General features: G+C 44.3%; 1 protein-coding gene across 2 annotated transcripts in view; it reads left to right on the top strand.

Moving 5' to 3' along the window:
• LOC120408493 (endoplasmic reticulum aminopeptidase 2-like) overlaps nt 1-19876 on the top strand; it is a 34572-nt gene extending 14696 nt beyond the window's left edge. For both annotated transcript variants that reach the window (XM_039545515.1, XM_039545516.1), the window contains 11 exons: nt 836-967; nt 3151-3219; nt 4312-4487; nt 5241-5320; nt 11331-11514; nt 13230-13386; nt 14208-14392; nt 16261-16422; nt 17396-17536; nt 18426-18507; nt 19445-19876. In XM_039545515.1, the coding sequence (XP_039401449.1) occupies nt 836-967; nt 3151-3219; nt 4312-4487; nt 5241-5320; nt 11331-11514; nt 13230-13386; nt 14208-14392; nt 16261-16422; nt 17396-17536; nt 18426-18507; nt 19445-19588 (1512 nt within the window). In that variant the 3' untranslated portion in view covers nt 19589-19876. The remainder of the gene's footprint in view (nt 1-835; nt 968-3150; nt 3220-4311; nt 4488-5240; nt 5321-11330; nt 11515-13229; nt 13387-14207; nt 14393-16260; nt 16423-17395; nt 17537-18425; nt 18508-19444) is intronic.
• Nucleotides 19877-22222: the final 2346 nt, after the last annotated feature.

Below are 22222 nucleotides of genomic sequence, written 5' to 3' on the forward strand. Positions count from 1 at the left end.
TAATAGCTGTTTAAATTAGTTACTTGCCCCAACGTGCATGCATGCACACTCTTTAGTACTAACATTAATTAATTACATTTTATAAAGAGTTCTGAGGTCTTTCAAATGAAAAGCATAATGAAGTGCCAAATTTTATTAGTTATATAATTGTAGAACAACCTTAACTATAAGATTAACCAGAGTCAATATGGCTGTGTACAGATGCAGGAGGATGAATTTTAGTGCCCATTATTGTAATGTAACTGTTCTTTTGTCTAAAATCTGGAGTCAATGACTATGTCTGCAAATAACAAGAATCCATTTGCTCATACTGAAATTTTGTCCTTAATGACCTCTAGCTGTTTGCAGTTTTTTGTCTGTAGAATCCACTGTCGGATACAAAATTACAGAACTTGGTTATTATCCATAGGGAAAATTCCACTTTCTTTGGGATGCCTGGGATATCCTTTCACATTATATGACAGCACTGAAATCAGACACTGGCAAAAGTTATAATATAATAATATTACAAATAAATTTCAAAACCTTTTATGCTATGCTAAAGAATACCAGTGACCTGACCTCCAGAGTCCAACAGGTCTCCATGGTAGCTGTGACAGTTCAGAATGGTTCAGGGAGCCAGCCAGTGTGTCTTTGGGCATCATGTCTTGAATACCCATTTTCACCTGGCTAATGAAAACATTCAGTAAATATTGCTGAAGCAATTGTTTTATTCATACTGCATTAGCAATACACTTTAAGCTCTCAGTTTAACCATCACTGGCTAAATAACACGTGAGCATAAGAATGTAATGTAAAACCATTTGTTTGAATACTTGCTACTTTTCTGTTTTAGGGAGCTTGTATTTTGAAGATGCTCCAAGATTTCCTATCTGAGGTGGTGTTCCAGAAAGGAATAATTCACTACTTGAAGAAGTACAGCTATAGGAATGCAAAGAATAATGACTTGTGGAACAGCCTGGCCAATGCAAGTCCTGTCCTTTTGTTGAAATATGTTGTATTATATCCATGTATACAGTAGTTGCAAATAGGGAATTTAGATTTTATATGCAATTAATAGAGGAATGTATTAGTGATTATACTGCATACTATTTTTTTTCAGTTGCCTTCACCAAAACTAGATTAAAATAATCAGGATGATCCTATCTGAGCTGAAACCGCCCCCCAGCACATTCCAAATAAATGGCCCAGTACATGGCCAATAAATGGCCCATGCAGGTTCAGGAGTTCCTCCACATGGAGCTCATTGCAAGAATGGGGTCTATGCCGACAACTCTCTTGGTATCTTTCACCACCCTAGCCCCAATCCAGCAAAGCTCATGCTTAGCTTTAAGCCCACAAGAAGTCTCACTGATTTTACCATGCTTAAAGTTAGGCATATAGTTATAGATCATGTGGAACTGGGGTCAAAATTTCCTTGACTAGTGGGTGCTGGACATGAGTAGTATGAAACTGTAATACAGCAACATGCATGGAAATGGAAAAGTGATAGTCTCCGTTATCACAGGCTCACAGGAATTGCTCATGCTGGGCAACATACAAAGCATTGAATTATGGAACAAATTTTCACCAATCTGATTTAAATACATCTGCAAAATTTGCTCACAAACCCTACAACTGCATGTACCAATCAGAATGGCAGAGAAAGGGTTAAGGAGAGACTTTGGGTCCGGCTAGCTCCACCCCGCTATACCTGCAGCCAATGCCACACCTGGAGAAGGAATAAAAGGAGAGAGCCTGGTGCAGTCCGGGGCTGACTGGCCAGAAAGGCAGCTTCACTTGTGACTGCTCTGGCTAACAGGCCTGTCTCTGTAATGTCACTGGGAAGGAACAGCAAGACCCTGAGGAGCGAGCATGCTCAGAGCAGAGACTGTTTGGGAACCAAGCCTGAAGGAAAGGGCAGAATGCCTCTCCCACAACTGGAACACTGGGGGATGGCCCAGTAGTCAGTTATGTTTGCTTTTGTGTTGTAGAACATTTTGAGGTGGGGCTGCCTCTGTGGACTCTGGAGATAGAGACTTCTTCCTCCTGGTGCCAGGAGATGCACAGCTGCATTAGGGCACCCAGAACATCCACAAGGGGTCACTATTGCAGTCACACCATTACACCTACTTAAACAATTTTCATGCATATAGAGGGTTTGTATGAAAATTAGTGCGCCTGCAAAACTTAGTCTTTTTTTTGAGATCTGTTGAAAATGTGTCCCTATCACATAAGTACATTCTTCTGCCATCTGGGGCCTGATTCACTGCATTACTCCAGTTTTTCAGTCGTGTGTAACTCAACAATCTATTTAGTTGTATATGGTAGTATTAAAGGGGTTTATGCTGGTTTAAAACTGCAAAAATACAGTGGTGAATCAAACATCTTCATATTTAATTTCTTCCCTTTTTTCTAAGAGCTGTGTTCATAAGTATTGTTACCTTACTTTCTATTTCTCTCTTGTGCTCTCTTATTTACAGTTTTACTTTATCGCTGAACAGAATAATTTGAAAAAAAGATTGATAAATAATAATAATTTGAAAAAATTAAACTACCTATTAATACAATACTGATTTGTTTAGCTGCCATAATTCAATGGGAAGGAGCATACTATGAACCAAAATCTGCACAGTATACATTTATGCTCGTAAACACCAGTTCATAGCATTAAACAGCTGCAAACAGTCTTTCAGACAGGACAAAATGTAACAGACAAATGGACCTTTCACCATGATAGGCCTAATTCTCTCCACAGTTTTAGCCCAAGGTGTGTCATTAATCCATTAATTAGCCACTGAACATCATCACACTGAATTTGTTCACTGGCAATCCTCCAAATTAAGCAGACATGCCATTTATTTGGGTGCTGACTAGAGGGATTCTACTGTATATTTAACATTGGAAAAATGTAATGTATAGCTATGTTGTCTGTCACTGTTAAATTTATCTATGCACAAACATATCTACTGGATATGCTCAAATGAGAGTTTAAGAAGCATTGGTGATGGTCTGTCATTAGTAGCCCTTTGTTTAGTGAGTGGCACTAAGATTTACTAAGTTACTTGATTGGTCTATTTTTGCTGTATTATTGGTTTTTTTTTTTAAAAACAAACATTTCTAAAAATATGTTGAATGTGTCAAGATTCACCTTTCTTTTATGTTTTACAGACTTGCTCTGAAAGTGACTTCTCTTCTGGCAACTTTTGCTATACAGCTTCCAGGCCCCTTAGCAGCACAGTAAGTAAATTATTAGAAGATAAAACACTAGACTGACAAGGTGATGGTATGACAAGATGTCCTGCTGCTGACTCTAGGGCTTAGAAAACAAATCTTGCATCTCAGTTCTTCAGACTGGCAACTGCTGAGCTTGCCCTTGACTTGATGCAGTCTCTGGAGAAAGTAGTTCTAGAGATGCTGCATTTAGTAAATGAACTTCCTGGACTTAAACTACAGAGCAGTGAAGCTTGTCACTTGCTTTCCTCACTAGAGATAAGTTTGCAGTGAGGAAGAGTAAATTAAAAAACCAAAAACAAGCCAAAATTTAGGAGAAAAGAATGGCTTTGAACTAAAGAAATCCCACCTTAAGTCACGTGCTGGACAATATATTATTGGTCAATAAATTGAATCACAGACTTTTTCTGAATAACGTTATTTCATGATGCATTTTTATTGTGGAATACCACAGAAATACATAGGTGTATCAGCACAGATTGGCCACAAAGCATCCAAGACTTAGTGGCCTTGCTCAGCACCTTTGAAAATTAGACCATTCGCAACTTACTGCTAGGTATATTGTGACTTGCCCACAGTCACACAGAAAGTGTATGGCACAGCCAGGAGCAGGACACAGTTCTACTGTCTCCTGATTCTGTGCCTTAGGCATGAGATTATTCTTTGAGACACATACAGGAGATTTATCAAAAACAAACCAAAAGAATGTCTTTTGGGGGCAGAGAAGATGGACTGGGAAACCTATGCTTCTTAAGGATCTCTTTACAATTTTTAAGTGTATGTAAATACTCAGACTGGCATTCTTACTGTAACAGCTTCCCAGTGTAAAAGCTTTACCGTAGTTGCCATTATTTGTTAAATGAATGTCTTGTACATAATCATCGCTCTCGCAGGGAGGAACCATTGTGATTTCTTGAATGGTATTTAAACTTGCTGCTCTTTCAGTCCTGGCTAGCTCCCAGAACCAAAAGTCAAACCAGAGTCTATCAGATTGCCAGCGTTGGCTATCTGGCCTGCAAACCCAAATGTGTACAGATTTATTTTGGGGGGATACTTTTAAGTGTGTCACTGAATATAGTTTGTCTGTGGTCATTTCAGTTCAGTCATATGTGGAAACTTACGGAGATCGAAGAGATGATGAACACTTGGACACTTCAGAAAGGGATCCCACTGGTTCTTGTTAAATGCGAAGGGAACACCTTAAGATTGCGACAGGTGCGCTTCCTTAAGGGTGTTTTTGAAGAAGACCCTGAATGGGCTAACTTGCAGTCAAGGTATCCACACTTACCTTACTTTGGTAATAATATTTATGTGGTGTTTGATCTGATGCTGCAATTTCCAGTGTAAGAAAAGGTGCCTGATATTCTGGCAGCTTGATGTTACATTATTACCATCTAATATACTTAGGTCAGCCAAGGCTGGAGGTAAGTTTATGAATAGATGACATGAAGTATATGAATGAGGCATAGTACAAGTGTTCCTGCTGACTTGGCAAGGATGGACAGTGGATGTCCTCATTGCTGGCTACTGGCATGGAGCAAATCAGCAGCTGGCTGTAAGCTTAGGACTACATAAGAGGCAAAATGTAACAGGAATTTATATAATGGGAAACTCTGTTGAGGACTTAACCACAGGAACAGGATGAAGCTGAAAACTGAAATGTGTTCTTGGCTGGTACCGTAGTGGAGTTAGGATGAGGCTACCCTTTTATAAGAGAGGATCATGCACTTAATATCCAATGGGAGCGAGAACTGATATGCTAGTATTTAAAAATATGCAGATTTCCCTTATATGCATGTAGAATGCCATTTCAAACCTGGATAGAGAAGTGATCCTTCACTGAGAGGGGTATCTCTGTTAGTGTTGGTGTGGACTTCTGCATGGTTATACCAAGCGTAACATTTCTAGCACTCAGTCTCATTCTCTATTGCTTGCCAGTTTATGATTAGTCAGACACAGGTAAGCAAATCAGTCGTCTTCTGTGAAAGCAAATGTTCCTTTATTGTATTTTTTTCTTTATCTCCCAGGTATTTTTGGCATATCCCACTCACATATGTCACCAGCAGCTCCAACACTGTTCACAGACACATACTAAAAACTAAAACAGGTAATGAAGTCTGATCATTGGTTTTGTAATCAATAAATTGATTGCCTTAACTGTACAACAGGTTCATCTTTACTAATCAATTAAAAGAAATGTATTTCCTAAACAAAATTAATTTTAAGGATACGTGTTGGGTGTTGGCCCTCTGGGGAGCCCTGTTTGTTCCCTTATTTATATTACTTCCCCTTCCTGCTTTGCCATGCCCTTGCTGCTAGCTGAGGAACACAAACTGCAGCTCCTGATAGTGAATCTCTGGTCCTCTCCTAGGCCTGGTCTACACTAGGACTTTAATTCGAATTTATCAGCGTTAATTCGAACTAACCGCTCAACCGTCCACACCAGGAAGCCATTTAATTCGAACTAGAGGGCTCTTTAGTTCGAATTTGGTACTCCACCCCGGCAGGTGGAGTAACGCTAAATTCGCACTTGCTAGCTCGAATTAGGCTTGGTGTGGATGCTAATCGAACTTAGCAGCTCCGGGAGCTATCCCACAGTGCACCACTCTGTTGACGCTCTGGACAGCAGTCCGAGCTTGGATTCTCTGGCCAGCCACACAGGAAATGACCCGCGAAAATTTGAATTCATTTTCCTGTCTGGGCGGTTTGAATCTGACGTTCTGGTTGCACATCGGGGCGAGCTCCGCAGCACCTGCAACGATGCAGAGCTCTCCAGCAGAGGAGTCCGGGCAATCCCAGACTAGAAAGAGGTCCCCAGCATGGACTGACCGGGAAGTCCAGGATCTGATCGCTGTGTGGGGCGAGGAGTCTGTGCTCGGAGCTGCGCTCCAACAAGCGGAACGCCAAGACCTTCGAGAAGGTCTCTAAAGCCATGAAAGACAAAGGATACAGCCGGGATGCGATGCAGTGCGCGTGAAAGTGAAGGACCTAAGACAAGGGTATCAAAAAGACAGAGCGGCAAACGCACGCACCGGACCCCAGCCCCAGACATGCCGCTTCTACGAGGCACTGCATGCCATTCTAGGTGGGTCTGCCACCACTGCCCCACCAGTGACGGTGGACTCCGAGGACGGAATAGTGTACCGGGACAGTTCCCCCTCCCTGTTCGCCGATGGGGAAGATGAGGAAGGGTCTTTAGAGGACGGCGCAGGCGACATCGAACCCACTCCCGCTTTCCCTGACAGCCAGGATCTCTTCATCACCCTCACAGAGATCCCCTACCAACCGTCCCGCCCGTTAACCAGGACTCGGAATCAGGGAAGGATCAGGCGGTAAGTGCTACAAACAGGGAAACATTTATTTTTTTAAGAAACAGGGATTTATATAAAAAATAGAAATACTATATAAACATTTTTAAATATGAAACTAAACAAACAGCAGGTCTACACAAACAGCAATGGAGCAATAGTCCTCTGGGGATATTTCAAAAAGCTCTCAGAGAGCAGCTGGAAAAGCCTCAGCAAGAGGTTTCTTGGGAGAGGTGCTTTATTGGGTGCTCCGTTGAAGCACACTCTTCCGCGCCATGCCATCCTCAGGTAGAGGGGACCATCGCCTCTACGAGCATGGCAGCGTAGGGTCCTGGTCTGTGCAGGGCTTCTATTAACATCCGCTCTCTGTGTGCGCCTGACACGCCTCAGGGTGATGTCGTTGTGGAAGTGCTGCATCTAATTAGTGGAATTAGTGTACTGTTACTATTGTGCATGGTAGACTTTTACTTTGCATAAGAATGACCTCGCTTAACAGAGTTTTACTTTGCATAAGAATGACCCTCGCTAACAGAGTTTTACTTTGCATAAGAATGACCCTCGCTTAACAGCCACTTGTGGCAGGCCTCAGAGGAAAAGCATACAGGGTCTTTCCGTTCACTGGCGGGGGATGCCGCATAACGCTCATCTTTTCTGCTTTGCACATTGCCTCCAGCAGGAGAGCACAGCTAAGCACTAACTGATAAGCACTCTGTACTGTAAGGCTTACCAGGACTTTGTGCAAGAGGGATGCAGCTATCTTTCCTCGCTTGTGCGCTCTCCAGTGCAATGGCGCCGCCAATGAGAGCGTATTCCGAAATCTCGGACTAGTTCTGAGATCTCCTGAGACTTGGTTCCTCTTTGGTCTTGTTCACTGAAACTGACTAGACTGTGTTTACTGTTGGCAAACATGTATGTGTTCAAGGAAATCACCTACTTTTTCACATCACACAGCTTGGCTCCTTCCCGGACTGCCCGCCATCCCCTGCAGAGGCTGGCTCGGATTAGACGCCGAAAGAAAAGACAAGGGACGACATGTTCCAGGAACTGATGGCCAGCTCCAGAGCGGAGGCGGCAGAGCAGAGACAGTCGAGGAGAGCCTGTGTCAGCAGCATCGCACACACCTGGAACGGGAGGATAGGTGGCGGCAGGAAGACCAGCAGGCGACTCAAACGCTGCTTGGTCTAATGAGGGAGCAAACGGACACGCTACGGCGCCTTGTAGATGTTCTGCAAGACCGCAGTCAGGAGGAGAGAGCCCCCCTGCAGTGCATCTGCAACCGCCTCCAACGCCAAGAAGTCCTGTCCCCTCACCCAAAGTGACAAGACGGAGGCGGTAGGGGCCGTGAGAACTGTCCCTGCACCGCAGCACACCGATAATGTTAGAGACAACTGTCGCGCTGTAAATTTGTACAAGCTCTTTCTTTACAGCATCAACCAGTCCCAACTCCAAGTTCAAACCCCCCACTGTGTATTACATTATTAAAAGCGGTTTGGTGTTACTGACTGTTTCCGTCACGTTTCTGGTGTCAGAAGACTTTCTGTTGTTCTGTGGGGGGGGGGGTTATTGTAATGTCACTGCATAGCCCACAGTGCCATGCTACAGACTTGGCTGCAGGGTCAACTGCAGGGCACACACAGACTGCAGTCACTAGGCACCAGGGACAGTCTGTGTGGTGTATGCTGCCCCGGTCTTTCCTTGAGGTGTATGCTTGTGCAGGGTCCTGGTGCCTGACATCCCGAATGTAAAGGCAGGCTTCCCTTCACATGCATTTGGACCGTAGTCACGATCCTCCCGGTGCCCCGAGCCCCAAAAATAGACCTCATCCAGGGGCATATACTCACCCTTCCCCACACCCTCACCCTTCCAACGCCCAAACCCACAGCCGTCATGGTAACCCCTATCCAAGGACGGCACCCTCGCCCTTCCTGCAAACCCACCCATCAGTGCATACCTTAACCAGCACAGAATGCTTCCATGTTTCAACGAATAAACAGAAATGCAAAGTCAACGAAAGATTTATTATTAATTACTAAAACATGTCCTTAGTTTTAAAACGTCCTTGGGAAGTGGGGAAAACTTGGTTTATGATCAGGCTCTCTTAAAATCAAGTGGACAGTCACAGGTTACCCTGCTCTGCGAGGAAACTCGCTTTCAAAGCCTACCTGATGCATATCGCTTCCCGCTGGGATATTCTCTCAGCACGGGTGTCTGGCTGATCGTAAACAGCAGCCAGGCGATTTGCCTCAACCTCCCAAGCGGCCAAAAGGTCTCGCCTTGCTCTCACAGAGATTGTGGAGCACACAGCAAGCAGCAATAACTACGGGATATTCTTTTCGCTGATGTCCGAGCGAGTCAGTAAGGTCCGCCATCTCCCGTGAGACGTCCGAAAGCACACTCCACCACCATTCTGCACTTGCTCAGCCGGTAGTTGAAGAGTTCCTTTTCAGTGTCCAAGGCGCCTGTATAGGGCTTCATGAGCCAGGGCATTAGCGGGTAGGCCGGGTCCCCGAGGATCACTGTAGGCATCTGCACATCCCCAACCGTTATTTTGTGGTCCGGGAAGAAAGTGCCTGCCTGGAGGCGTCTAAACAGACCAGAGGTCCTGACCACGCGCCATGAACCTTGCCCGCCCACCCGACGTTGATGTTGGTAAACGTCCCCTATGGTCCACCAAAGCTTGCAGCACCATTGAAAAGTAGCCCTTTCGGTTAATGTACTCGCTGGCCTGGTGGGCTGGTGCCAGGATAGGGATGTGAGTCCCATCTATAGCCCCACCGCAGTTTGGGAATCCCATCGCGCGAAGCCATCTATGATGGCCTGGACATTTCCGACAGTCACTACCTTTGAGAGCAGTTGCTCAACGATTGCGTGGGCTACTTGAATGACAGCAATCCCCACGGTAGATTTGCCCACGCCAAAGTGGTTCGCTACTGACCGGTAGCTGTCTGGCGTGGCAAGTTTCCAGAGGGCTATGGCCACTCGCTTCTGCACAGTCAGGGCTGCTCGCATCCTTGTGTCCTGGCGCTTCAGGGCAGGGGACAGCAAGTCACACAGTTCAAGGAAAGTGCCCTTACGCATCCTGAAGTTTCGCAGCCACTCTGTGTCATCCCAGACCTGCAGCACTATGCGGTCCCACCAGTCTGTGCTTGTTTCCCGGGCCCAGAATCGCTGTTCCACACCATGAACTTGACCCATTGCCACCATGATCTCCACTGCCCGGCGTACCCTGCTTTGTGAGAGGTCTGCGCCACTCTCCTCACCGTGCTGCCGGAGCCTCCTCGCCCGGTTTCTCAGCATCTGACTGTGGAAGAGGTGGACGATAATGTGCGAGGAGTTGACAATGGCCATAAGTGCAGCGATGATCGCAGCGGGCTCCATGCTCGCAGTGCTGTGGCGTCCACGCTGTAACCGACCAGAGAAGGGCGCGAACAGATTTCCCGCCGGCGCTTTCAAGGAAGACAGGGAGGGCGGGATTGACGGTTCAATGACGACACATTTTTCCCCCCAGCATGCATTGGGGGGAAATCCCACAATTCAAATGGGCAGCGGGGAGTGCGGGAACTGTGGGATAGGTTCCCACAGTGCACCGCTCCAAAGTCGGCTGGCCCTGTGAATGTGGACTAAGAAGTTCGAATTTGTGTATTTAGTATGGATACACAAATTCGACTTATTAAGGTCGAATCCACAAATTCGACTTAAGTAGATTCGAAATAGTCCTGTAGTGTAGACAAGCCCCTAGAAACTGTAGTGAGCAGACTTGTATGTTATTCTAAAGATTAATATATATGGTTGAAGGGGGAGAAGGAAGATGCTGGAGTTTCTGCTAACATTGTCATACAGATGATTTTAAGAACTGAATTTAATTCCAAGAGTTTCTTCTAAATAACACACACAATATTAACTTATATTATCACGGCGAAAATTGGGAAATGATTCCAAGTAGGGACAAATAAAAGAAGATTGAGAGAGCATTTAGTGCTTGGGAAAGGTCCTGTACTGGCAGCGGAAACTCTTCCACACTGCCTCTGGCCAGCTACTGTGAAAGGTACCCTGACTTGGAGGGATTATGTTACCTTAGTTTGTTCCAAAGTCTATTCAGTCGCTGGTCTCTTTGCTGAGAAATGGACAGAGAACACCAGCCAATTTCACATAACCCATCAGATAGCTACAAAACGGCAACAACTGTTGATCTAGCAGGATTTGATCCAGCAATGTAGAAGAGAGGAAAAAGGACCTGTCTCCCATTACCAATCCCATAAATCCCACTGGGTTCTCAACCTGTTGAAATATTCTCAATCTAAACTATTTGTCTACATGGCGTGCTAGTCCGCACTGAAGGGCTATACATTCTAATGTGCACTAGAGAGGTGCACTAAAAGTTCCCTAATGTTTGAAAATGGACTACACTAGTCTGTTAGTCTATAAGGTGCCACAGGATTCTTTGCTGCTTCTACAGAACCAGACTAACATGGCTACCCCTCTGATACACCAATGTGCACTAGGGAACTGTTAGTGCAAGCCAGCAGGTCCACTCAGGCCAGCTGATGCACGACAAGCCAGTGTATACAAGAGTTTACACCCCTCCAGTGTGGACTAATGCACTGTGTAGACAGGCCCCCAAAATAAAACTCTCTGGTATAAGGACTTAAGGTTAGCAAATAACTTTCTAATTCCATTTTCAGGTGTCTTCTCAGTAAATCTCATAGTTACCCAGGTGAAGCCACTGGCAGGTGTAATATTTGCCTATGCTTTCATTTTAATTTTTCATATGCAGTAAAAAAAAATTTCCATTTGAATCTCTCCCATTAGACACACTAGAACTGGAGGGAGAGGTCGCCTGGGTGAAATTCAATGTGGACATGAATGGCTATTACATTGTGCACTATGAAGAGAATGGGTGGAACAACATAATTAAACTGTTGGATCAGAACCACACCCTTTTCAGCCACAAGGACCGAGTGAACTTGATCCACAATGCATTTCAACTGGTCAGGTAACAAACCTTTCCTATTTTAATCTGATGAAAAAAATACCAATTAGAGAAGTGATCCTTTTTGTTCTGCCATTTAAATGGGCAAAGCGGAGTTTGCAGAACTTCATGCACATGACATCTTTTCCAAAGTGCATGAAGACAGTGCAGAATTATACTTGGAGCAGAGTCACAAGAGCTCACATAATAATTCCTTTGTCAGGCTTAATTATTTGGAAAGTTCTTTCGAAGGCCGTACCAACTAACTCAGTCTGCTGTGGTGAATTGTGGAAGAAAGCCTGACATACTTGGTCACAGAGTTTTTTTAGCCATTAATTCTGATATTTTGGCAGAAGCCATGAACATTAGTGAATCTAACAGTCAGTGAGTACTCCACATACTACAGCTACAGTCTTCAGAAGTCATGCTCAAACACTACTATAGTGTCTACTCCAAAATGCTGCTTTGGCTGAGTTCTTTGTAACTGTTCACTCTCTTGTTCTTTGGGCACCTCCTGGCACGTAGTTTAAAGATGATCAGAGAAGACTGTTTGCCCTCTAGAATGCTAGGTAGAGTAATGGGGCCACAGCATGTGGAGCGAGTGCAAGGCTTTGACAGGGGAAAGTGGCGACCCATGATGATGGATGGGTTGTTGTTCTTGACTCTATGGAGCAGGGGTCCCCAACGTGGTGCCCGCGGGCGCCATGGCGCCTGCTGGGGCGTCTAAGTGCGCTCACGTACCGCTGCCTGTGGACGAGCATCTGCCGAAATGCTGCCAACAAGCTGCGTCATCCAGAGGCATCACTGCCGAAATGCAGCTGACTTTTGGCGGTATTTCGGCGGCAACACCCCTGGATGACACTGCTTGTCAGCGGCATTTCAGCAGCAACACCTATTGACGTTGCCACTTGTCAGCGGAATTTTGGTGAATGCTCGTCCGCCGCCACGATCCTCCATGGCTCATCATCTGGCGCGCGCGAGAGATGAAAAAGGTTGGGGACCACTGCCATGGAGGATCCCCGGGATAACTTTGGATGTTGTGTGGAGAATTTTAAGGAATTGTGGATAACATATAAAAGGGTATCTGCTTGACACATGTAGATCTGATCTCCTGTTGTGGCTTATCTGAACCAAATAACTGAAGATGACATTTCACACTCTCTCTTGAGTAGCCCACATGGATTCTACATCAAAAGACAGGATGTATGACACATAGCAAATGACAGAGAACTGAAAACTAGGTCAGGCAGTCCTACCTGCTATCCATGAGACCAATTTAATCAAAATGTCTATTTCTGTATTGTCTTTTACTCAAAGCACTTCAATCAGTCATCCATTAATCTTCCGAACACCCTGTGGGAGGGGCAAGTTTTATTGTTATGTTTGTAGAGCTCCAAAAATAAGAGAAAAATGACTCTGGTCCCAAAAGTCTTACAGTAATTATCCTCATGATGAATATACAAAACTCACACTCAAACTTGGATTAAGTGATTTGCCTAAGGTAACATAGTTAGTGCTTCATCCAATGTCCATTGAAGTCAAAGACTTCCACTGACTTAAGTTGGCAGTGGATCGGGTCCTTAGTCAGCAGCAGGATTGGGATTATGGCCCAGCACAATCCTTAGTTTACAATCCTTAGTTCTTTTGACAGGGCAAAGTGAGGCAGAGACAAAGTGCTGAGAAGTACTAAACTATAAAACATGCATGTTTTGAGCTTGTGAATATTTTTTTTTCTTCAGTGCAGGAAGGTTATCGCTGGACACAGCCCTTGATCTGACACGATATCTCCGACATGAATCCAGTAATGTAGTACTTCTGCAAGGCCTGGGCTACCTGGAAATGTTCTACCACATGATGGAGAGAAGAAATATTTCTGATGTCACAGAAAACCTAAAGGTCCATTTTTAATTTGAAAAAAAATATTTGTAATTAAATTTTATTTGTAAGGAATTGGGGGACACGGAACGAATGCTCAGTTAGTATTCAGAAAAGTGTCCTCTTGAGAGAAAAAGAGAAGGAAAAAATCCTCAAATTCCTGAAGGATTCTATTTATAAAGTAGCCCAGCTCTAAACATCACATTCCACTCTCTTGTCGTTCTGCACATTATCAACTCATGCACTAACAGCCCATGGCTGTGGTTTTTGCTGCTCCACTGCGAGCTGGCCTTACTCATGTTGTTGGAGTTACCCCATGAGTCTGCTGCTGCAGAGTGAGTAGCGTGGCGTCAGGGCTTGCATTCCAGTGGCATTGGGGCCACCTGGCTAATAAGCACAGGAAAGCTCTCGTTGCTTTCCTCTCCCTTCTTTAGCCCCCGCCTATGTTAAGTCAATATAGACTGTAAGATCCTTGGGGCCAATACATAAATAATCTCTGTCCTTTGTGTGGGAGGGAGACTCTGCATAAAGACCCGTTTAAAAACCTGATTGTTGCCACTTATGTTGTGTTAAGCAGAACTGCACTTATCAGATGTTTTTTAATGTGATCACAGCTAGCTCAGCTGCGGATGCCCTGTGGACATGCTTTGTTACAAAGAAGTCGGCACAAAACAGTGTTTGGGAGTAGATACCATAGCAGATTTGAGTATGTCTTCTGAATACTGGAGCTGTAATGAGTGGAGTACAGCTGGGTAACTGTTGAAAAGCAGATTTATATACAGTTACACAGCACTACATAGATTGTGGCACTTGGGCCTAACTATGATCTGTTCTCTCTGCAGAAGTACATCCTGCAGCATTTTAAGCTGGTGATTGACAGGCAAGCATGGAGCGATGAGGGCTCAGTTTCTGACAGAATGCTTCGTTCTGATCTCCTTGGGCTTGCGTGTGAGCTACAATATCCTCCCTGTATCCAGAAGGCAAACGAGCTTTTCAGCAAGTGGATGGGATCTGGTGGGACGTTAAAGTAAATGGCTTTCCTGCTTTCTAACGTTCCTTTCCACTTAGGCATCCTGTACTGGGGTTCAGTTTGCTTTTCTAGCAAAGGTTTTATAGGAAAGTTGGAATAGGAAACTTTTTGTAATCTAGAATAGGAAAAAATGTACTGAATAATCTTTTCCTCTTGTACCGGGGTCTCAAACATGCAGCACACGGGCTGCATGCGGCCCGTGGAGTTATTTCCTGCAGCCCGCCATAGGCGCCTAGTCCACCGGCAGCCAAGTTCCCCTCCCCCCCTGCCTTCCCCACGATCGCGCTGTATCCCCGCTCCTCTGCCTACCTCCCAGCACTTCCCACCACCAAATAGCTGTTTGGCGGTGCTTAGGACTTTCTAGGAGGAAGTGGGGAGGAGTGGGGACACGGCGTGCTCAGGGGAGGAGATGGAGAAGAGACGGGGCCGAGGCGGGGATTTGGGGAAGGGGTTGGAATAGGGGCAGGGAGGGGGCAGAGTTGGGGCAGGGACTTTGGGGAAGGGCTTGAAATGGGGGCGGGGAAGGGGTGGAAGAGGCAGGCCTCATGGAAGGGAGGAGTGGAGGCAAGGCTGGGAGCAGGTCGGGGGCTTTTGTATGAAAAGGTTTCAGTGATATGGCCCTCGGGCCAATGTACTAGTCCTCATGTGGCCCTCGTGGTGATTTGAGTTTGAGATCCCTGCTCTAGTATGAGTGTGTGAGACTTACAATATAGTATCAACAAATAAGTTAGTTAGTTTTCATTACTTTTCAGCTGCTTGCTCCTTTCTACTGACTTAGCTCACTGTGTTTTCTCTCCTGCTTTTTCAGTGCACTCTGGGCCTCTGGATTATTTGTTTGTCCTGACTTGAAAGAGCCACATATCCATATAGCTAAAAGAAAATCAAAGTTTAGGGCTTGGCTGTGACTCTTCAGGTCAGTCCTGCTCTGGTGGAAGGGCAGAGGTGCACCACATTGGTAACTCTAGGAGGCACTGTGTCGGAGGCACAGTGCTTGCTGGAGCTCCAGAGAAGGGGTCCACTGCAGCACCCTTTATAAGAGTGCACTGTACAAAGTTTAGCCTTCCTAATTCCTTTGGACATAGCAGAGGGCCATGACCCCAACCCCTTCTTACCCACTTTGGAGAACAAAGTTCTGGCAGTGGCACTATTCTCATGTGTTCAGAAGTTTGAATGAGTGCAAGGTCTACCATTGTTCCCAACTCCTGCCTGGATGTGCAGGTGAGAGGCTCATCATGCATTCTTCCTGTCCCCTCTTGCACCTGGGGCTGAGTACAATCTTTTTCTTACCATGCTTGACTTTACTGCACTAGGTGGGACAAAAAAATTCCACAGACATTGTACCACGGTAAATATAACTACTAAATCTAACTAGCCAGGTACTATACACCCCCCAACACCACAGTAGGTGAGCACCATACACTATCAGAAGTTGTAAATGTGGGTTTTTCAATTCATAAGGATGTCCACTGTCACTTGCTTCATTGCTGGATATTAAAAATGGATAAGCCATAGGGGACATATTTGACTGGAGTAACCTAAAGAGGTGATACAAAATAGACACATCTACCACCAAAAGTCTTGTGTTCCTATCTTAATCCAGTTAAAGGTATCATTTAGTGCTTGTCTTTCTTTCCTATCCTACTCAGCTAACACAGAAATAACACACTTTTTACAGTTGTGGTTTATTCTGCTGGTGGATATGCTAGAAATACCATAAATACATGCCTTACAAAATTGTCATGAAATTTACCAGCCCAGGCAGAAAATTACTTCCACACCCCTGGTCTCCACAACCATGACTGGTGATCATGGAAAAAAGTCATTTGACCCTCCTTCTCTTTCCCTTTCTTTGTTTGATGCCACAGCCTTCCAGCGGATGTTCTGAAGACAGTCTACTCAGTTGGAGCACAGACAATAGCAGGGTGGAATTATCTACTGAAGCAGTATAGCCTCTCGATGTCAGGTGCAGAAAAGAACAAAATCCTCTATGCTTTGACAACCAGCAGGGACTGTGAAAAACTGACAAAGTAAGAATTGTCTTTGCTTAATTATTAAATACAAAACAATACCAAGGTCCTTCACCAACGTGCTATGGAATCGTGAGAATCTCAGCAGCAGTGGGAAATGCATTGAAAATGTGGAACTGTATTTTTTTTTTATGTACTTCATCACTTTCCTAAATAATTATTGATGAGATGCTACCCTAAGGGATCTTGGCCTGATGTTGATGATACATGAAAGGCCATTAGAAAGAAGTTCTTGAGATACTATGTATACAGTACATGCAACAAAGAAATTCAAATCCTTTTGAAGTGTATTTCTGTTCTGAAAAGTGACCATGTAAGAATTGTTCTCAGTTAAGAGATGTGTTTCCTGTTTGTATTCAGTCAGGTCTGAGTACATAGTGACTAAAACAAGTGTTTGTTAGCATTCCAGAGCCAATACTGCTCCAGCAGAGTGAGCTGGATTCTATTCTGGCTTGCATATCATCAACAAAATTACAGAATGCAGAATGTTTAGTGTGGATGAATAGCCAAAAAGACTCCACCAGGATTTTCAGATACCACTCTGGGTTTGCAGGGTTAGCAATTCAAATATATCATTTTACTTTGTTAATTGAGAAGATTTGAGCTGGACGTTATTGAGCAACCAACAGTCCTCTTACAAAATAGAAGAACCTCATTTTACGTGATGATTATGGGCCATACCATGTTAGGTTTTATGCAGAAGCCCCTATTGAAATCAATTACCTACAAGTCAATGATACAGTTATTCCTATAATGTGAAAAAGTTGTAGTAGCATCACTTAGTTAACTTGAAAATTGATATTTAAAACACTGAACTGTCATCCTGCACATTATTTTCCATACTCCTATTTTATATTTAGTCTCTATGTTTGAATATCAAAAGGAAATGTGCATTAAGTAGTGGTCTAGCAGTACCTCCTAGAAGCTGAGTAGAAACAAGCTGAAGCTGACTGATCTGTTTTAATTTGTACAGGTTAATTGAGCTGGGCATGGAAGGTGAGGTTATCAAAACTCAGGATCTAGCAGCTCTTCTTCATGCTGTTGCCAGAAATCCAGAGGGACAGGGGCTTGCTTGGAATTTTGTCAGAAAAAACTGGAACAAACTTCTTAAAAAGTTGGTATTTGGTTATCTACTTTAGCCACCATTGGTGGCAAATCCTGACAAGTAAGAGTGTAAAGAGGGATAATTTATTCCACTAGAGAAGACACTTACCTTATTTTTTTATATATCGTACATTTATGGAAGGGGGCCCCAAAAGCACTAGCTTCTACCACTTGATCTAAAGAAGAAACCCTGAAGGTCCCGGGGACAATTTAATGAGCACAGGAGTGGTTGTCTTTCTTCATTAGAGAGGAAGCAGGTGCCCTGTGTTTCAAGATGGGGTACAAGATCCATGCTTGCACCGTGCTGCTAGAAACTGACTAGAAACAAGCTGAAACTGACTAGTCTATTTTTATCGTCCCTCTGGGAGAAATGGAGAGAAGTTCAAACAACATAAATACTGAAAAGCAAATTAGACAGTAGAAAATGCTTTGTTTGATTGTCTACAGTGGCTATAAATCCATATCGCGAAGGATATATGTTTATAAAATATTTTTTAATTTTGATAGTGTAACTTCATAAGAACAAAGATGCTGCCATACTAGGTCAGATCAGGTCCATCTTGCCTAGTGTCCTGTCTGACAGTGGCCCGTACCAGACCTTCATGAAGAACATACAGAACAGGGCAGTTATGGAGTCACCCATCCCTGTCTTCCACTCCTGACTTCTGTTAGTCAGAGGTTTAAGGTTGCCCTGAGCATGGGGTTACGTCCTTGATAATTTTGGTTAATAGCCATCGATGGACTTATCCTCCATGAACATATCCGGTTCTTTAACTAAAAAATATTCACATACTAGAAAGAGACTAGTTAAGAAATTCTGTACTGATACAAGGTGCAGTTCAGATATTGGTACAGTATATTGTTTATATTACTGTATAGTTTTTCTTTCTTGTTTACAGATTTGAATTAGCCTCTTTTTCTATAAGAACTATTATTGTTGGCACTACATCTCGCTTTTCCTCCAAAGACAAGTTAGAAGAGGTTTGTGACTTTCTATTAATACTTATTGGTAATTTATAGTCTCATATTTCTTAAGCTACCAAATAAAAATGCTTAACTGCCCAGAACAGCCCTCATGAGAAAATGCTCTTTCACTGTTACAATGATGAAAAGGAAAGTTATCTTAAAGTTGAAAATCCATTTAATAGCTTGACAAAAATGCTAGCAGTCATTCCAAAGTAACTTATCGATGAGACTTGCGTATATTATGTGTGTTACATTTTAGTGTCCAGAAAAAGTGTTCGATCTCTTGTTGTATTATACACATTTCTGTGTATACTGGAAGAGATTTATTCTTTGGCTATTTATGTAATTGCCAGTATTGTAGTCTATATATTTTGGTTCCATGTGGGGAAAAAAACATGTTCAGTTCATTGCATAACCGCATATATGATTAAGGAGCCAATGCTTGAGGTTGCTGCATAGGCATGAGGGAGGCATTGCATGCTCCTTGCTACAAAGACTATCTTAAAAAACAGCAGCAACAACAATAAATGGATGACGGTTGGGTGTGGGGGGAGGAGGGAGGAAGGATATAACATCCAATCCATGGCCTCAATTCTACAGGAAGGACCATTTGAGTTCCTGTGCCAAAGCAAAGCCCTGCCGAAGTCATGGGGCTCTGTGTGGTTGAAGGAAGGGTATCAAGTGGTGAATGATCAACATATTTCAGTTCATTTTAATAGACATATATATTTGTTTTATTTTTAATAGTAACAATTAATTTTTATTCTTTGGAGGGTACTTGGCTGAAGGTGGGAGAGGATTTGTGGGAGAGCATAGTGCATGTCACCTGAGTTTTGAGGGAGCCACCATCAGGATGATTAATTCCAGCAGGTGTTCAAATGCAGCCAGAAATTAACCCAACATTTCTCCAAAAAATAACCCCCAAGGCATTAATGATTATCCTGTCTTCTAGGTGAAACACTTCTTTAGGTCTCTGGAGGACCAAGGATCACAGCTAAAAATCACTGAAGTTGTGCTGGAAACCATAACAAAAAATATTAGATGGCTGAAGAGGAATCTCAACAGTCTAAGGAACTGGCTGCTAAATAATCTTTAAAACACACTGCAAAGCAGAGAGGATTTCAGTTTGATTAACTGTTCCCTTTCACTCCCCACTGTGGTGATGCATATTTGGGGAGTTTGCCATCCATCGCACAATATAGATATGTTGACAACCTCAAATATGTACGGAACATTTTGTTACTGATCCAGAACTGGCTAAAGAAAGAGGATCTGTTGTGAAGTCTATGAACTGTTTCAATAATTTGTCACAATGTAATGCTGTAAATACCCGTCTGATGATAGGTACATGGGTACAAAGATAGAATACAGAATTTTTCCATTCCTTTTTGTCTTACTGTTTGTTGGAATTATTATTTTGGTTTTTTATGGTTTCTGGCCACAGGACACATGAATAACCCACTTACTAATAGTTTCTCTCTTGTTAGGTTTAGGGTGAATTATTTAATCAAAAAGGGTGAGGAATTTAGAACAAACAAGACACTTTCTTCAGACAGAGAGGCAGCATAGTCTAGTGGCTAATATGCTTGACCAGGAATTCAGAGACTGGAGTTCTATTAGTGAGTCTGCTACCTGCTGCAAGTCTTTGGACTAGTTGCATCACGTGTGTGCCCTCACCCTGCCCCAATCTCATGTCTTTCTTGTCTATTTAGATTGTAAGCTCTTCCAGCCAGGACTGTCTTCCCTATATGTCTGTGCAGTGCCTAGCACAATGGGGCCCTCATCTCAGTTGGAGCCTGTAGGTGCCACTGCTATAATTAATATTAATAGATTATCTCCTGGGGAAAACAGTGTAGTTCTTCTACACGTGTTATCAGTTCAGCTCATCCCTAAGGGTATGTCTACACTACAAGACTATTTCGAATCAACTTAAGTCGAATTTGTGGAATCGACCTTATGAAGTCGAATTTGTGTATCCACACTAAAAACACTAATTCGACTGTGTGAGTCCACAGTAATGGGGCCAGCATCGAATTTGGAAGCGGTGCACTGTGGGAAACTATCCCACAGTTCCCGCACTCCCCGCTGCCCATTGGAATTCTGGGATTTCCCCCCAATGCCTGCTGGGGGAAAAATGTGTTGAGGGTGGTTTTGGGTAACTGTCATCATTGAACCGTCAATCACGCCCTCCCTCCCCGAAAACGCCTGCGGGCAATCTGTTCGTGCACTTTTCTGCTCAGTGACAGCACGGGCACCACAGCACTGCGAGCACGGAGCCCGCGGCAGTTATGGCCGTTGTCAACTCCTCGCACTTTATCGTCCACCTCTTCCACAGTCAGCTGCTGAGAAATCGGGCTACTTTTCAATGGTGCTGCGAGCACTGGTGGACCATGGGGGACGTTTTACCAACATCAACATCGGGTGGCCAGGCAAAGTTCATGACGTGCGTGTTTTCAGGAACTCTGCTCTGTTTAGACGCCTGCAGGAAGGTAGTTTCTTCCCGGACCACAAAATAACTCTTGGGGATGTGCAGATGCCTATAGTGATCCTCGGGGACCCAGCCTACCCGCTAATGCCCTGCCTCGTGAAGCCCTATGCAGGTGTCTTGCACAGCGACAAGGAACTCTTCAAGTACCAGCGAGCAGCGTGACCTGTGACTGTTCAGTTTCTTTACAGAGAAGCTGAACCTGCCCCTGTTTCTTTACCAAGTTACTATTGACCAGCATCTGCAGTTACATACCCCGTCCACCCCGCTTCCCCCACTTCCAACACACATTTAAAAATAAAATACATGTTCCACTGTAACTTTACAAAGGTTTCTTTATTGATGACTTTGCATTAAAGGGATTCCCTGGATTGCCCTAGCATACGCCATAGCGTGGCAACCATGGAGCCTGTTTTGCCTTTTGTCACTGTCACCGTATGTGTACTAGATGCCGCGGACAGAGGCGATTCAGCAGTGCTACACAGCAGCATTCATTTGCTTTTGCATGACAGCAGAGATGGTTATCAGCCATATTGCACCATCAACCACGCCAATGTAAATTGGCAAGGTGATGATGGGTAGCTGTCCTATTGCACTACACCTTCTGCTGCTGTCATAGGTGCCCCTGGCCGAGATCAGCCGGGGGCGCAAAAGACAAAACTGGGAATGACTCCCCGAGTCAATCCCTCCTTTATGGTATCTAAAAATAGAAACAGTCCCGCCTAGAATATGGGGCAACTGTACTAGGGTTTTAGTGTATCAGAGAACTACAGAGCACAGCCGCTCTGTGTCAGATCCCACAGGAATGACGAGCTGCGTGCCATTCACAGGGGGTGCCCCTGCAACAACCCTACCTGTTGCTTCCCTCCTCCTCCAGCCTTCCTGGGCTACCGTTGTAGTGTCCCCCCATTTGTATGCTGAAGTAATAAGGAATGCAGGAATAAGAAACAGTGACTTGTTAGGGAAATGAAATGAGGGTAAGACAGCCTCCAGCTGCTATGATAGTCCAGGCAGTACAGAATCTTTTCTTTACACATGAAGGGCGGGGGCTGATGGAGCTCAGCCCCCTGTTGCTATGATGAAGACGGTTAGCAGGCCGTCTACTTATGGGCTGATGATGAGGACAGGTAGCAGTCCTATTGCACTACACCATCTACTGCAAGGCTGATGATGAGGATGGGTACCAGTCGTTTTGCACCATCAGTCACCCATGAGGCGGGGGAGGGGGGGCGAGGATGCTACCGT

The sequence above is a fragment of the Mauremys reevesii genome, linkage group 6, assembly GCF_016161935.1.
Source record: "Mauremys reevesii isolate NIE-2019 linkage group 6, ASM1616193v1, whole genome shotgun sequence".
Lineage (NCBI taxonomy): Eukaryota > Metazoa > Chordata > Testudines > Geoemydidae > Mauremys > Mauremys reevesii.